The 16,902-nt window shown below is 42.2% G+C and overlaps 1 protein-coding gene across 2 annotated transcripts; it reads left to right on the top strand.

The window, feature by feature from the left end:
- The first annotated feature begins 11,108 nt into the window (after positions 1-11,108).
- LOC124465566 lies at positions 11,109-16,680 on the top strand. Of its 2 annotated transcripts, none has more exons than XM_047017429.1 (5): positions 11,109-11,292; positions 15,374-15,482; positions 15,572-15,691; positions 15,855-15,933; positions 16,344-16,680. In XM_047017429.1, exons 1-5 carry the CDS (start codon positions 11,195-11,197, stop codon positions 16,433-16,435), a joined length of 498 nt encoding a protein of 165 aa, XP_046873385.1. In that variant the 5' UTR covers positions 11,109-11,194; the 3' UTR covers positions 16,436-16,680. The 2 variants fall into 2 exon arrangements, with proteins under 2 accessions (XP_046873385.1, XP_046873386.1); XM_047017430.1 differs by lacking the exon at positions 11,109-11,292 and adding an exon at positions 11,454-11,548 and having other exon boundaries at positions 16,344-16,617.
- The last annotated feature ends 222 nt before the right edge of the window (positions 16,681-16,902 follow it).

Here is a 16,902-nt window from a genome sequence, read left to right as displayed (position 1 = left end):
CTATGCACTTTGTAAAGCTCTCTCTTGGAAGTCGCTTTGGATAAAAGCGTCTGCTAAATGAATAAATGTAAATGTAAATGCTGGTTTGCTACTTCTAAACCTTAATGACAAGAAGCCATTTAGTACACCAGTTATATCATACTTTCCCAAAGTAAGTAAGAGAGTACACAACAGACAGTGTTGGGAAGGATACTTTCAAAACTTATTTCGTTACAGAATCCAGAATACATGCCCAAAAATGTTTGTAACGTATTCCGTTACGTTACTCAATCTGAGTAATGTATGCTGAATACTTGGATTCATTCCACATTGAATTGTATTTTATAAGTGTAGGAATGTGGCCATCAAATCCTGCTTACTAAACTGCGTTTCCCGATAACGATGGATCCTAGTTAGAAGTAGGTAGCCTAGTTAGTAGAGTGAATAAACTTGTGAAACAGATAAGTATTGTAATGTAATCCATTGATTTCAACAATGTAACTGTATTCTAAATACCAGCTATTCACATTCATAATTTGTATTCTGAATACGTAACGCTGGTACATTTATGCCGTTACTCCCCAACACAGCCAACAGAAATGTTACAGATATGCATGAATATGCAACATTTTAATGTAAACTTGAATTAGTAACTGCTTTGTTATTTTGTCAGATTGCCAAAGATGCATGTCAGGGACTTCAACGACCACTTTGGAATGATCACACGGTGTGATCATATACAGTTTTTTACAATCGCTATGACAGTTTTTTCAATACCTTTAACAAGTTTCCGAAACTTTTAACACAGTTAGCACAACATCCGTCTGTGTTGGCTATACAATTAACACATTTCTTGTTGCTTTGACACAAAATGCATAGAGTAAACACAAATTTTAAATGCTTGAACTTCTTTTGCACACAAGCTCAACCAAGACCAAAACAATCGATTTTTACGGACCAATTTACCAATGCTTTAACACTGTATGTCAGAACAGATAACACAATGTTCAAAACCTAATTTATTGGCTAAAGTCAAAGTGAACAGCTGTTCATATTGTGAATTGAAACACAAATTTATCCCCTGTATTTTGTTCCATTGCTACAGAGAAAAAGCTGGTTGAAGTTATGCAAATACTATAAATTACAGTTGATTCCCAACTAGGAAACACTATGGTGTTGACCATAGGGTCAGATGGCTGAGCGGTGAGAGAGTCGGGCTAGTAATCAGAAGGTTACCGGATCGATTCCCCGCCGTGCCAAAAGAAGTTGTGTCCTTGGGTAAGGCACTTCACCCAACTTGCCTCGAGGGGAATGTCCCTGTACTTACTGTAAGTCGCTCTGGATAAGAGCGGCTGCTAAATGACTAAATGTAAATGTTGAGGTTCTTTCAATCGCATGACTATATGGTATATATACTGCAAAGTGGAGCTCTTTGTGCTGATCTTGTGTGGAAAAAAACAATATAGAGCAACACGAAGAAAGTAAGAATACAGTAATACCTGCACGAAGGAGAGTACCAGGACAAGGGAGAGGAGTTAGAATGTGTGGTGGCGCTCAGAGAAGAGCCAGAGCTAGGGTTATACTCTAAATGGCAGCTGTATTGCATATTTCTTGCAGTAATGTCCTGTTGCAAATGAAGCCTTTACTGCAGCAATTATGTTTCTGTCTTGTATTGTTTTTTCAATACAGTAACCATACATTCTATAAAGCTACTCTGACATCGGTCATTAATTTTTTGTTCTGAATTTCTGCAGCAAAAGAAACAAAATGCATACATTTACTAAACCCAACAAAACAAAAATGTAGAGGCTTCAAAAGAAACTGCATTGCAAAACACAATCTGTAATCTATATAATGTGAGACCTGACACATGTAAAAGAATGCAGTTTCTGTAATTCCATCTGATGTTACTGATTTTTATGACATTGTGCTATGATTGACTAAATGTTCCTGTGAAAAGAGACCATGTGTTAGTGTTTGGTAGACATGGTGTCATGTTTAGTGTATTTTTGTGTTATGACAATTAGTGTCTGAGTTTAGTTTACAATGTGTGATTTTGAGCATGAAATTAACTGTTTTGCCAATTGTGTGTGGTAGGTGTGTTGGTGCGTTAAGAGTTTAGAAAACTTGTTTAAGGTATTGAAAAAACTGTCATAGCGATTGTAAAAAACTGTAATGTCAAAAGCTTTAGACACTCACAATCGTAGTGCTCTACTGCCCCTATAGGCCCTGTAGGTACACCCATGACCCATTCCTCTACATCCCACAATGACGAGAACTTGGAACCACAATAAAAATGTTTTGTTTGTTGCCTTAACTATTTCTCATCAAGAATCATTCATTGTTCAGAATGATGTAAGGCTGAGTGTCAAACCTGCCCCCACCTCTCATATGTTCACAACTGCTACCAATAGCCTGGATGAACTCACTGAGGCTGTGACATCATACATACGCTTCTGTGAGGACTGCTGTATACCAACACGCACCAGGGTGAGCTTCAACAACGACAAGCCCTGGTTCTCAGCAGAGCTTCTGTCTGGAGAGGGCTCAGGCAAATCACCAACTACAAGCCCAGAGCCCCCCACTCCACCAACGACTCCCGCCTGGCCACCGACCTGAACAAGTTCTACTGCAGATTTGAAAGACAATTGGACAGTCCTGAACTACCCCTTCCCATCCAGAAGCCCCCCCCCCCCCCCCCTCTACTGTGACGACTCTCTCCATTCAGGAGGGTGAAGTTAACAGACTTTTCAAGAGGCAGAACCACCTGCAAAGCAGCTGGGCCGGACTCTGTCTCTCCTGCCACCCTCAAGCACTACGCTGACCAGCTGTCTCCTGTGTTTACAAACATCTTTAACACCTCCCTGGAGACATGCCATGTGCCATCCTGTCTCAAGTCCTCCATCATCATCCCTGTGCCCAAAAAGCCAAGGCCAACAGGACTTAATGACTACAGACCCGTCGCCCTGACCTCTGTGGTAATGAAGTCTTTTGAGCGCCTTGTGCTGGCACACCTCAAATCCATCACAGACCCCTTCCTGGACCCACTGCAGTTTGCCTACAGAGCCAACAGGTCGGTGGAGGATGCCGTTAACATGGCCCTCCACTTCACCCTACAGCATCTGGACTCCCCAGCATCCTACGCCAGGATCCTGTTTGTGGACTTCAGTTCTGCCTTCAACACCATCATCCCAGCCCTGCTTCAGGACAAGCTCTCCCAGCTGAACGTGCCCGACTCCACCTGCACGTGGATCACAGACTTCCTGTCTGACAGGAAGCAGTGCGTTAAGCTGGGAACACAAGTCTCTGACTCCCGGTCCATCAGCACCGGATCTCCCCAGGGCTGCGTCCTTTCTCCTCTGCTCTTCTCCATGTACACCAACAGGTGCACCTCGAGTCATCCGTCTGTCAATTTCTTGAAGTTTGCGGACGACACCACCCTCATTGGGCTCATCTCTGACGGGGACGAGTCTGACTACAGGTGGGAAGCTGACAACCTGGTGACCTGGTGTAGCCAGAATGACTTAGAGCTCAATGCTCTTAAGACAGTGGAGATGGTTGTGGACTTCAGGAAGAATACAGCCCCACTCACCCCCATCACCCTGAGTGACTCCCCAGTCAACACTGTGGAGTCCTTCCGCTTCCTGGGCACCATCCTCTCCCAGGACCTCAAGTGGGAACTGAACATCAGCTCCCTCAACAAAAAAGCACACCAGAGGATGTACTTCCTACGGCAGCTGAAGAAATTCAACCTGCCAAAGACAATGACGGTGCACTTCTACACAGCCATCATTGAGTCCATCCTCACTTCTTCTATCACCATCTGGTACGTTGCTGCCACTGCCAAGGACAAGAGCAGACTGCAGCGTATCATCCGCACTGCTGAGAAGGTGATCGGCTGTAATCTGCCTTCCCTCGAGGATCTGCACACCTCGAGGTCCCTGAGGCGAGTGAGGAAGATTGTGGCCGACCCCTCCCACCCTGGACACTCCCTGTTCCAGCTATTCCCCTCCGGCAGAAGGCTGCGGTCCATCAAGACCAAAACCTCACGCCACAAGAACAGTTTCTTCCCATCCGCTGTTGGCCACTTTAACAAGGTCAAGGACTCACACTGACTTTAAATCACAATCTGCACAATGACACCCTGCACATTGCAATTTGCACTATTGTATCGTTCTCTTGCACTATCTGTATTTTTTGGTTACATTTTTAATTATGGTTACTTATATATATTTTTTATTCCCCTTAGTATTAGCTAGACCCCCCTTAGTATTAGCTAGACTTTGCTCCTTTTGTATAGTTAGTCCACATATTTAAGTTTCAATATTCCTATATGTTTAATGTATGCACCTCCCTGCCAAAGTAAATTCCTTGTTTGTGCAAACATTCATGGCAAATAAAATCCCTTCTGATTCTGATCTCTTCTGATTCTGATTAATCTGATTAATATGCTAAAGTCTGGAGTTTCTGGACGGTCTCAACTTGATGGCTCTCACACCCCATTCAAGATGTGGTCTGATTGGTTGTCCTTGTGTATAAAGGGAATGTCAATGCATTGTTCTGTGGATTCTTTATCTCCTGAGACCTTCTCCTCAGTTCTCCCTTGTCATTCTGTCCTACTGGTGCTTTCTCTCTGATTTACAATGATCATGGTAGAGTAGGTAAGATTAAAGTCCTCATTTTGTAACATGTTTTCCTTGTAATAGATTTCATTCATTTGCAATTTTATTAAATGTGTATTTCATTTTAACCTTTCTTTGACCATTCTTGCTCTGATTTAACCCAGAGTCAAAATAACTGGAATTATATTTGTATCGACATTATTTGATTCATGCTAATACACTGTTCAGTTTCCCATCTTCTTTTAAACCATAGGGGAATTTGTTTTGGTTGCTGCTTAGTTCGCTTATGCCTTGGGCCGGCCCTGCATTTGCCAATGAAATGTACAGTAATCTTCAATATTTGTTTCCTTTCTGCCTTCTTTTATGGACTCCTACTGTTCGCCAATGTTCAATTATTTCAGTTAGCGTAAAGTCATTCATCATAATCATCAGAAGGCCATTAACACAGTTCTTGTCTTTCTTGCTCAATTCAGATAGCGTTTGGTTAACGCAAACTTTTTCCCATAGGTTAAGTAATTTGTTAACTTCAGTTTCCCATTCCATTTTTGTTCGTTTTATGCAGGAGCTAATATCAGAAACTAGTAATAGGCTTCTACCAACAGAACCAGGCGGAACACAATTAATGTAGGCTACATTTGTAAATGCTTACTCACTGCACCATGGTTTAAGACACCGGTATACCAAACTGAAGTGAATTGCTCTAAAAATATCAGGTAGTCAGGGTCACCAAAACTGTAGGGGGTTAAATATTGTCCAAACAACCAAAACAAATTCCCCTATGGTTTAAAAGAAGATGGGAAACTGAACAGTGTATTAGCATGAATCAAATAATGTCGATACAAATATAATTCCAGTTATTTTGACTCTGGGTTAAATCAGAGCAAGAATGGTCAAAGAAAGGTTAAAATGAAATACACATTTAATAAAATTGCAAATGAATGAAATCTATTACAAGGAAAACATGTTACAAAATGAGGACTTTAATCTTACCTACTCTACCATGATCATTGTAAATCAGAGAGAAAGCACCAGTAGGACAGAATGACAAGGGAGAACTGAGGAGAAGGTCTCAGGAGATAAAGAATCCACAGAACAATGCATTGACATTCCCTTTATACACAAGGACAACCAATCAGACCACATCTTGAATGGGGTGTGAGAGCCATCAAGTTGAGACCGTCCAGAAACTCCAGACTTTAGCATATTAATCAGATTAATCAGAATCAGAAGAGATCAGAATCAGAAGGGATTTTATTTGCCATGAATGTTTGCACAAACAAGGAATTTACTTTGGCAGGGAGGTGCATACATTAAACATATAGGAATATTGAAACTTAAATATGCGGACTAACTATACAAAAGGAGCAAAGTCTAGCTAATACTAAGGGGGGTCTAGCTAATACTAAGGGGAATAAAAAATATATATAAGTAACCATAATTAAAAATGTAACCAAAAAATACAGATAGTGCAAGAGAACGATACAATAGTGCAAATTGCAATGTGCAGGGTGTCATTGTGCAGATTGTGATTTAAAGTCAGTGTGAGTCCTTGACCTTGTTAAAGTGGCCAACAGCGGATGGGAAGAAACTGTTCTTGTGGCGTGAGGTTTTGGTCTTGATGGACCGCAGCCTTCTGCCGGAGGGGAATAGCTGGAACAGGGAGTGTCCAGGGTGGGAGGGGTCGGCCACAATCTTCCTCACTCGCCTCAGGGACCTCGAGGTGTGCAGATCCTCGAGGGAAGGCAGATTACAGCCGATCACCTTCTCAGCAGTGCGGATGATACGCTGCAGTCTGCTCTTGTCCTTGGCAGTGGCAGCAACGTACCAGATGGTGATAGAAGAAGTGAGGATGGACTCAATGATGGCTGTGTAGAAGTGCACCATCATTGTCTTTGGCAGGTTGAATTTCTTCAGCTGCCGTAGGAAGTACATCCTCTGGTGTGCTTTTTTGTTGAGGGAGCTGATGTTCAGTTCCCACTTGAGGTCCTGGGAGAGGATGGTGCCCAGGAAGCGGAAGGACTCCACAGTGTTGACTGGGGAGTCACTCAGGGTGATGGGGGTGAGTGGGGCTGTATTCTTCCTGAAGTCCACAACCATCTCCACTGTCTTAAGAGCATTGAGCTCTAAGTCATTCTGGCTACACCAGGTCACCAGGTTGTCAGCTTCCCACCTGTAGTCAGACTCGTCCCCGTCAGAGATGAGCCCAATGAGGGTGGTGTCGTCCGCAAACTTCAAGAAATTGACAGACGGATGACTCGAGGTGCACCTGTTGGTGTACATGGAGAAGAGCAGAGGAGAAAGGACGCAGCCCTGGGGAGATCCGGTGCTGATGGACCGGGAGTCAGAGACTTGTGTTCCCAGCTTAACGCACTGCTTCCTGTCAGACAGGAAGTCTGTGATCCACGTGCAGGTGGAGTCGGGCACGTTCAGCTGGGAGAGCTTGTCCTGAAGCAGGGCTGGGATGATGGTGTTGAAGGCAGAGCTGAAGTCCACAAACAGGATCCTGGCGTAGGATGCTGGGGAGTCCAGATGCTGTAGGGTGAAGTGGAGGGCCATGTTAACGGCATCCTCCACCGACCTGTTGGCTCTGTAGGCAAACTGCAGTGGGTCCAGGAAGGGGTCTGTGATGGATTTGAGGTGTGCCAGCACAAGGCGCTCAAAAGACTTCATTACCACAGAGGTCAGGGCGACGGGTCTGTAGTCATTAAGTCCTGTTGGCCTTGGCTTTTTGGGCACAGGGATGATGATGGAGGACTTGAGACAGGATGGCACATGGCATGTCTCCAGGGAGGTGTTAAAGATGTTTGTAAACACAGGAGACAGCTGGTCAGCGTAGTGCTTGAGGGTGGCAGGAGAGACAGAGTCCGGCCCAGCTGCTTTGCAGGTGGTTCTGCCTCTTGAAAAGTCTGTTAACTTCACCCTCCTGAATGGAGAGAGTCGTCACAGTAGAGGGGGGGGGGGGGGCTTCTGGATGGGAAGGGGTAGTTCAGGACTGTCCAATTGTCTTTCAAATCTGCAGTAGAACTTGTTCAGGTCGGTGGCCAGGCGGGAGTCGTTGGTGGAGTGGGGGGCTCTGGGCTTGTAGTTGGTGATTTGCCTGAGCCCTCTCCAGACAGAAGCTCTGCTGAGAACCAGGGCTTGTCGTTGTTGAAGCTCACCCTGGTGCGTGTTGGTATACAGCAGTCCTCACAGAAGCGTATGTATGATGTCACAGCCTCAGTGAGTTCATCCAGGCTATTGGTAGCAGTTGTGAACATATGAGAGGTGGGGGCAGGTTTGACACTCAGCCTTACATCATTCTGAACAATGAATGATTCTTGATGAGAAATAGTTAAGGCAACAAACAAAACATTTTTATTGTGGTTCCAAGTTCTCGTCATTGTGGGATGTAGAGGAATGGGTCATGGGTGTACCTACAGGGCCTATAGGGGCAGTAGAGCACTACGATTGTGAGTGTCTAAAGCTTTTGACATTACAGTTTTTTACAATCGCTATGACAGTTTTTTCAATACCTTAAACAAGTTTTCTAAACTCTTAACGCACCAACACACCTACCACACACAATTGGCAAAACAGTTAATTTCATGCTCAAAATCACACATTGTAAACTAAACTCAGACACTAATTGTCATAACACAAAAATACACTAAACATGACACCATGTCTACCAAACACTAACACATGGTCTCTTTTCACAGGAACATTTAGTCAATCATAGCACAATGTCATAAAAATCAGTAACATCAGATGGAATTACAGAAACTGCATTCTTTTACATGTGTCAGGTCTCACATTATATAGATTACAGATTGTGTTTTGCAATGCAGTTTCTTTTGAAGCCTCTACATTTTTGTTTTGTTGGGTTTAGTAAATGTATGCATTTTGTTTCTTTTGCTGCAGAAATTCAGAACAAAAAATTAATGACCGATGTCAGAGTAGCTTTATAGAATGTATGGTTACTGTATTGAAAAAACAATACAAGACAGAAACATAATTGCTGCAGTAAAGGCTTCATTTGCAACAGGACATTACTGCAAGAAATATGCAATACAGCTGCCATTTAGAGTATAACCCTAGCTCTGGCTCTTCTCTGAGCGCCACCACACATTCTAACTCCTCTCCCTTGTCCTGGTACTCTCCTTCGTGCAGGTATTACTGTATTCTTACTTTCTTCGTGTTGCTCTATATTGTTTTTTTCCACACAAGATCAGCACAAAGAGCTCCACTTTGCAGTATATATACCATATAGTCATGCGATTGAAAGAACCTCAACATTTACATTTAGTCATTTAGCAGCCGCTCTTATCCAGAGCGACTTACAGTAAGTACAGGGACATTCCCCTCGAGGCAAGTTGGGTGAAGTGCCTTACCCAAGGACACAACTTCTTTTGGCACGGCGGGGAATCGATCCGGTAACCTTCTGATTACTAGCCCGACTCTCTCACCGCTCAGCCATCTGACCCCATGGTCAACACCATAGTGTTTCCTAGTTGGGAATCAACTGTAATTTATAGTATTTGCATAACTTCAACCAGCTTTTTCTCTGTAGCAATGGAACAAAATACAGGGGATAAATTTGTGTTTCAATTCACAATATGAACAGCTGTTCACTTTGACTTTAGCCAATAAATTAGGTTTTGAACATTGTGTTATCTGTTCTGACATACAGTGTTAAAGCATTGGTAAATTGGTCCGTAAAAATCGATTGTTTTGGTCTTGGTTGAGCTTGTGTGCAAAAGAAGTTCAAGCATTTAAAAGCATTGTGTTTACTCTATGCATTTTGTGTCAAAGCAACAAGAAATGTGTTAATTGTATAGCCAACACAGACGGATGTTGTGCTAACTGTGTTAAAAGTTTCGGAAACTTGTTAAAGGTATTGAAAAAACTGTCATAGCGATTGTAAAAAACTGTATATGATCACACCGTGTGATCATTCCAAAGTGGTCGTTGAAGTCCCTGACATGCATCTTTGGCAATCTGACAAAATAACAAAGCAGTTACTAATTCAAGTTTACATTAAAATGTTGCATATTCATGCATATCTGTAACATTTCTGTTGGCTGTGTTGGGGAGTAACGGCATAAATGTACCAGCGTTACGTATTCAGAATACAAATTATGAATGTGAATAGCTGGTATTTAGAATACAGTTACATTGTTGAAATCAATGGATTACATTACAATACTTATCTGTTTCACAAGTTTATTCACTCTACTAACTAGGCTACCTACTTCTAACTAGGATCCATCGTTATCGGGAAACGCAGTTTAGTAAGCAGGATTTGATGGCCACATTCCTACACTTATAAAATACAATTCAATGTGGAATGAATCCAAGTATTCAGCATACATTACTCAGATTGAGTAACGTAACGGAATACGTTACAAACATTTTTGGGCATGTATTCTGGATTCTGTAACGAAATAAGTTTTGAAAGTATCCTTCCCAACACTGTCTGTTGTGTACTCTCTTACTTACTTTGGGAAAGTATGATATAACTGGTGTACTAAATGGCTTCTTGTCATTAAGGTTTAGAAGTAGCAAACCAGCATTTACATTTACATTTATTCATTTAGCAGACGCTTTTATCCAAAGCGACTTCCAAGAGAGAGCTTTACAAAGTGCATAGGTCACTGATAAAAACAACAAGATAGCCCCAAAGCATTGCGGGTAGCCAAAAACAATAAGTACACATTGTGAACAACCAAAAAATAAGTGCCAAAGGGAAGAAACCATAAGAGCATGTAGTTAAGCAAGTTACAATTACACAACATGAATCTCTAAGTGCAAGTGTACCTGTAGGAAAGCAATAAAAATATGATTAACTAAAATAGAATACAACAGTTTAAATCAGCTACCACTAACCAACAAGAGCAACAGTCTAAGCAAGAGTCATTGTGATCCTTGAGGAAACTAGCGTTGGGTTCAGCAAACCATTCCTAAGTACCGTTGTACTCCCGGAACAAGTGCGTCTTGAGCCTTCTCTTGAAGGTGGAGAGACAGTCTGTGTCTCTGATGGAGGTGGAGAGTTGATTCCACCACTGGAATCCAACCATTATGCCCTTGCCTCTGAGATCCCCTGTGGTTCTCTGAAGTTCAAAGTGGATATTTGTTTCTCCTGATTCATTTAACTATTGGTCTACAATATATAGAAAAACAGCAATTATATTATAACCTTTATTTAAGCAGATAAAAAGCCCATTGAGATCAAGACCTCTTTCACAAGGGTGACCTGGCCAAGAAAGGCAGCAGCGCACGTCATAGTGGTCAAAACAGACAAACAACAATAACACACAGGCAGTAAAAAACAAAAAACAAAACAACATTTAAAATCTATAGGGAGGTAAATTAAATAAACTTTCCCCTGATCCTCCGTTGTGTGAGAAAATGACGGTTTTCAATTGAGTTCAACATCCCCTGGAGGCTTTGTTAATTGAATTTAGGCTTGTTTCCTTTTCAGTAAAGCACATGACAATCCTGTGATATTGCATCTGTCCTACCAAACAGCCTCAGAATGTGGTACTCTGTGATGTGAGTGTACATGCATCCAACTTAGTTACTTTGACAAGAAACATTATATTTGATCATTGAATATGCATATAACAGGTTGGCTTCTTGCAGTTGCACTTGTTTTTGGTAGCTGTTCATTTTCTTCAACGGGACCTTTCCATGCACAGTGCAAAGTTGAATGGTACTGTATCTTAGTTTTTCTACCTTCCTTTATTGTATATATTTAGTACCGTACATTGTATTGTTAATTGTATCTTTAAAAAAGGGTACATGTTTTGTTTGTTAGATTTAAGTTCCAGCATTTATTGTAGATCATGTTTTAGTAACTCTGTTTCGGAGAACCTCCATACAAGCCTTATGTACACACCACCAACTGTCAACTGACCACCACCGTAACCTGCATACGTTTTCTTCAGAGTTGCAGTTAAGGATTACAGGTGTGTTGTACGGTGGTAGTGTGCAGTTGGTTGGTTGATGACAGTCTGTGCATGTACTGTATGTATGCTCTGTGTGGATGGTATTTTAACAGCAATACTTATTCTAATACAGACATATTCATCCTGAATATTGCAGTATGTGGAGACAAAAATAAATGGTGGCCCTGAAATGTTTCTTTTGAGGACAGTTTACATTTAAAACTTTAAAGGCAGGGTAGGTACGTTTTGCAGACCTAGCAATTTTAGCCTGAGTAAGAAAGAATTCAAACAAAATATCCCTCCCCTCCCTTCAAAGCCACTCCCCCTAAACACATGAACGCACTGCCTGACTACTGCAAGGGAGGTAGGTCGATAGACAGACAAGTACCCTGTCCAATCATTGCATCTTGGTCTGAATGCCGTCCAATCATTTGCGCTGGTCTGGCCTATCGGGATGTGAAGTTTATTTCTGAAAATATGACAAAAAGGGCTTCTCAACAACATTACCTACCCTGCCTTTAAGTACGTTTGAAGTAGGTATATTTTAGAGCTATAGTTTTATCAGCTTGAGTAAAATCTTTTGGAATCTCCTATTTGATACTACTATGGAGTCAGATGGCTGAGCGGTTAGGGAATCAGGCTATTACTCAGAAGGTTGCCGGTTTGATTGCCGGTTCGCTCCAAATGACTTTGTGTCCTTGGGCAAGGCACTTCACCCTACTTGCCTCGGGGAATGTCCATAAGCACAGCTAGTTCAGGCGCGGCAATCAGGCAGCGCGTGTCATCCATTTATCGGGGACGGAAGTCGTCTTACTCCACCTTCCTTTCCTCCGCTCACTACGACACCCATGTTAGCAGCACATATCCATTGGGCCACGTCCGATAAGGCTTCTTTAAAAGACGTGCGGTTACGCACACACACGCACACACTCAGCCCATTTGTTGTATGATCAGTGCTGCTGCCGCCCTCCACCATCCCCTTCTCCCCCATGCTGTCTGTATGTCTATCATCAGGGGGATTATATATCTATTGCTCCCTGCCTCATATGTCATGTATGTATGTGTTGCATCGAGGAGGCAGGGAGTGCTTCCCTTAGATCATCCACTCCGCCAAAGTTAAGTCTACATGTCCATTTCATGTAACAATAAATGCTCAAATCCAATACGTGATTGTCTTGACTGAACTGTACTTACTGCAAGTCGCTCTAGATAAGAGCATGTGCTAAATGACTAAATATAAATATTCAATCGCAAACCATTAATCTACATTTAATCAGCTGTCATCACAATATGATATGCTGTGCTAAGTGGTTGATCACGTATATGAGGTATTAAAGGTCACATGACATGAAAACGTCACTTTAGGAGGTTATATAACATTAATGAGTTCCCCTAGCCTGCCTTTGGTCCCCCAGTGGCTAGAATTGTCGATAGGTGTAAACCAAGCCCTGGGTGTTCTTCTCCGCCTTTGAGAAAATTAAGGCTCAAACGTTCTGTTTGAAAATCTGCTCCTTGTGACGTCACAAGGAGCCAGGCTACCGCCCTTCTCTCTGCTTTGCCCGCCCAGATAATGTGGCCCGCGCATGAAAAACGGAGCTACGATTGTGCGAAGGCAAGTGCGATATCGTTTTTTCCTGGAGAGACATCATGGCTAGCAAACGAACTAAGCATAACAGTTGCTCAGTGTTTGGATGTACAAATCAAAACAAAAGTATTTTTTTAGTTCCTCCATCCAAGCCTCTCGACAACCAGTATCTTGATTTTATTTTCGCTGGGTCCATTTCAGCCACTACTGTTTCCTCAACTTGAGCCAACACAAAGCTGGCCTTGCTGAAATTAAATTCTGGATCATTACTAACTCTCCTTGGTCAAGCTACAAACCTTGGACAAGTAAGTTAACTAACGCTATATCATTTTGTTGCTTTACTGTATATGGTTACCTAGCTTGCTACCCTTAGAATGTGGCTGTAACATTAGCTCTGCAGCTAACAGCTGAGTTACTGTTGCTAATGTAAAGGTAGATGGCATCAAGTGTGTGTGTAAATACAAACGCTGTAACGCGAGTGTTGTACACTTCTTTGTTATTTGGATAACCGTTCTGCTGTTGGTGTTATGGCGCGCGATATCCGCCTTTCTCCTCATTGAAATGACTATGAGTGTGCACCTCTGCAAACCAGGGTGATCAGATGAGAATGGCTAAATTCGAGGCATCTTACAGCAACGGGGGCTACGAGCCATTGCGATACATCCGTTGAAAACATTAGAGCATGTGGCCGCCCCTCTCCTCCTCATTAGCATTTAAAGCTACAGACACAGAAACAGCGCGTTTTGAGGAAAGCTCATTGAGGGACTGCTCGTAGTGGCTGTAATTATGCACCAAGGCTGAATTTTGGGAAAGATACTTCAGATACAGTAATAATACAGTAATAGGGAACCACTAAGGCCTATATAAAAGCATCCAAAAACAGCATATCATGTGACCTTTAACTAATCCCCTGCAGACAGTTCTAAGGCCTTAGCCTGGTCCGAACCAGACTCTCGTACATTTCATTTCAGACATCCCAACCTGCAGAGACTCATTTCCGGGAGGTGTAGGCGGGTACTCTGTTGAAGTTTAAAACAATTCGATCTGCCTAGAGCCACTGTGATCTGCCATAACCAATCGCTAGCGTTCGCCTTGGCCAATTCCGTCACCATTACTGTAACAGAGCTAGCTGCCGTAACTGGAAAATTAAACTGTTCTCGAATCCCGTGGGGGGGGGGGGGGGGGGGGGGGGGGGGGTTCTTGCTCCGGCTTTGGCTTATGGATATTCGGCAGCATTGCCGCAACGGACCGAATGTGGCTTCGCTCGCATCTTTCTCCACCGCCATTACGGAACTACAACAAAAACTAGCGCACCATTAACGTCATCGTTCTTAGCTACTCCCTCTGTTCGCTGATTGGCCGGTTGAAAATCAACCTGAAAAATCTGACTTACGTATCTAATGGCCAGACCTAGTACACAAGCAAAATCTAAATTGAGCGGAAGTACGTAGGAGGGCAGAGCAAAGATGGTGCAAAGATGGTGGGCTTGATTTCCTTTCTCAGAATTCTTCTTTAATTTTTTTGCTTACTGTAAAGGGCAGTTACTTCACACTGCAAAGTTTACAGTATTAAGAGTCTAAACGCCACAAAGGTGGTACATAGCATTATACCTCACCGACACATTCTCTGTTGATTCTTGTAACCCATGATAGTATTGTACTGTAACTGATAAGTACTAATAATAGTAACCTTATGAACAGTAGATTCAGTAGGATCAATAGTACATTTGTTATAGGTATCCGATGTTTGTCCATGATGTGAGTGCTGGTTAATGCCCAGGAGGATTTGTGTGCTGGTTGATGCCCAGGAGGAGGTCCTAACAAAACATAACATTTTTTGCGTGTTTCAGTCAAGCAAAAATTACAACTAAACTGCCAACATAACAAAAAACCCTTGTAGCAAATCTGAGTTGAAATGACACACTTGTACTCCAGACTAAACGTGCAGCTTCAATTTTACACTAGGCTTTGTGTTTAACCTCCTTGTCTATTCTTTGTTTGTCTATGTCCGCACTTCAGCTAAAATTCACTAAATCTCTCTTACTAATTAAATGCCGCCCTCGAATAAACGCCACACTCGAATATACGCCGCACCAAAAATGAACATTGTGTAAGAAACGCTGCGGCATTTAATCAAAGAAATACAGTATATTTATTTGACTGTAGATGGTGCAGTTTCACTTTAAATGGTACCTGTGAAGACAGAAAATCCATTGATTGATTGCTGAATTGGCTGAAAAACATTCCATGTGTGTTACCCAGGTATTTTGGGATCCCCTGTGGTCAGGTGTATGAAATGCTGGTCACCCAAATTAAAAAGTGGAGAACTCTCTCAAGCTGTGCAATCGGAGGACAGAAGTGCCTTTACAAGGTATGGCCATTAAAGTTATATATGTAGGGGGTATTGGAATGCAACAATCTCTGTAGTTTTATCTCTGTATTTCCTTGTTACCTTCCTAGCTTCAGTCAGCCTCAGTCCACTTCATTGCTGCAAAACACACAACCCCCATAAAGAGGCAGGTTGATGATATCACCTTCCGACTAGTGACCTATGAGTTCTTCAGTCACTGCCATGTCTTGGTAATATGCAACGATTGCTTTTTCACTGTCATAAAGAATAAACTTACACCCATAATGTCAAGTGTGCCCCACTGGTTACATGCCCCTCTCTCCTTCCTCTTTCTGCATTTCTCACTTAAATCCTCTACATCTCTATCTCTCTACATCCTTCTTTCTTTTGCAGGCCATGTCTGTCTCAGAGACCTGGTATACCATTAAAGACCATGGCACTAACTACTGTAACCTCTACAACCTCATGGAAGGTAAGATTACAGATTTTCAGTATAGTGTTTTGAATGATTTAAATTCCTTTGACCGAATGTCAAAAATTGGTAGGGGATTTGGTTGATGCCTCACTGCCAACTGGCAAAAACTGTCCCCTTAAATCAGTCACATCTGAGGTGGTGTAGAATGGCACCTCACCCGCTACCAACACAACATTCACCTGGGTGATGCTTGATTGCCGTAGACACTACAGAAATTAGACCATAACCTAATGTCAGAGTGTGGAAAACAAAATCTTCATGTAAGATTTGGGGTTATTACATCAGTTGTATACAAATGGGTTTTTATTCCTCATGTTCGGCTAGCAGTAAAACTGAATAAATATTGAGAGAATGTATTTACTGTCAAAAATCACTCATTATGTAAATCACTTAACCTGTTTATCCAGGAAGTGGACTGATCAGAGTCAGGGGATATATGGAAGTTACGAGTGAATTCCTTTGTACCCAGCGCTCCTCTGCCAACTGCACACTCTACTGACCCACCTTAACTCTCCCTGACCTACTTTGGAACATCTTTTAGTTAATGTAGGGATTACCAAGTCTGAACTTGTGTTATACCACAACATGCCCTCAAACTCTCTGTAGCATTAAGCTACTGCAGTATGCATAATAAACCATTGTGATATGTAAATGACAGGTTGCTCGTCCTCGGATAAATGCAAATAATAGTGTTATATTCACAGCTGCAATGTTTTGTGATGTCTTTTTGTATTCTTAAAATGTGTGAAGTACATTAAAATAAAGCTTTCTGGGTCCAATGGTTTGTATCTGTTTTCGGTACAACACTGTCCTGACCTCATAGTAAATATTATTGTTAATATCACCATCTGAGCAAAGCTACTCAGAAGTGAGTTTCCATCTGACAAAGGGCATCATTCTTTCTGACACCCTAACCAGTTTTTCTCCTAAAAGCATTGATGCTGGAATAAAAGGAGAAAAAAACTG

The sequence above is a fragment of the Hypomesus transpacificus genome, unplaced genomic scaffold (genome assembly GCF_021917145.1).
Source record: "Hypomesus transpacificus isolate Combined female unplaced genomic scaffold, fHypTra1 scaffold_60, whole genome shotgun sequence".
NCBI classification, from domain to species: domain Eukaryota; kingdom Metazoa; phylum Chordata; class Actinopteri; order Osmeriformes; family Osmeridae; genus Hypomesus; species Hypomesus transpacificus.
Note: the sequence above shows the minus strand (reverse complement) of the source record. Positions and strands in the feature narration are given on the sequence as shown.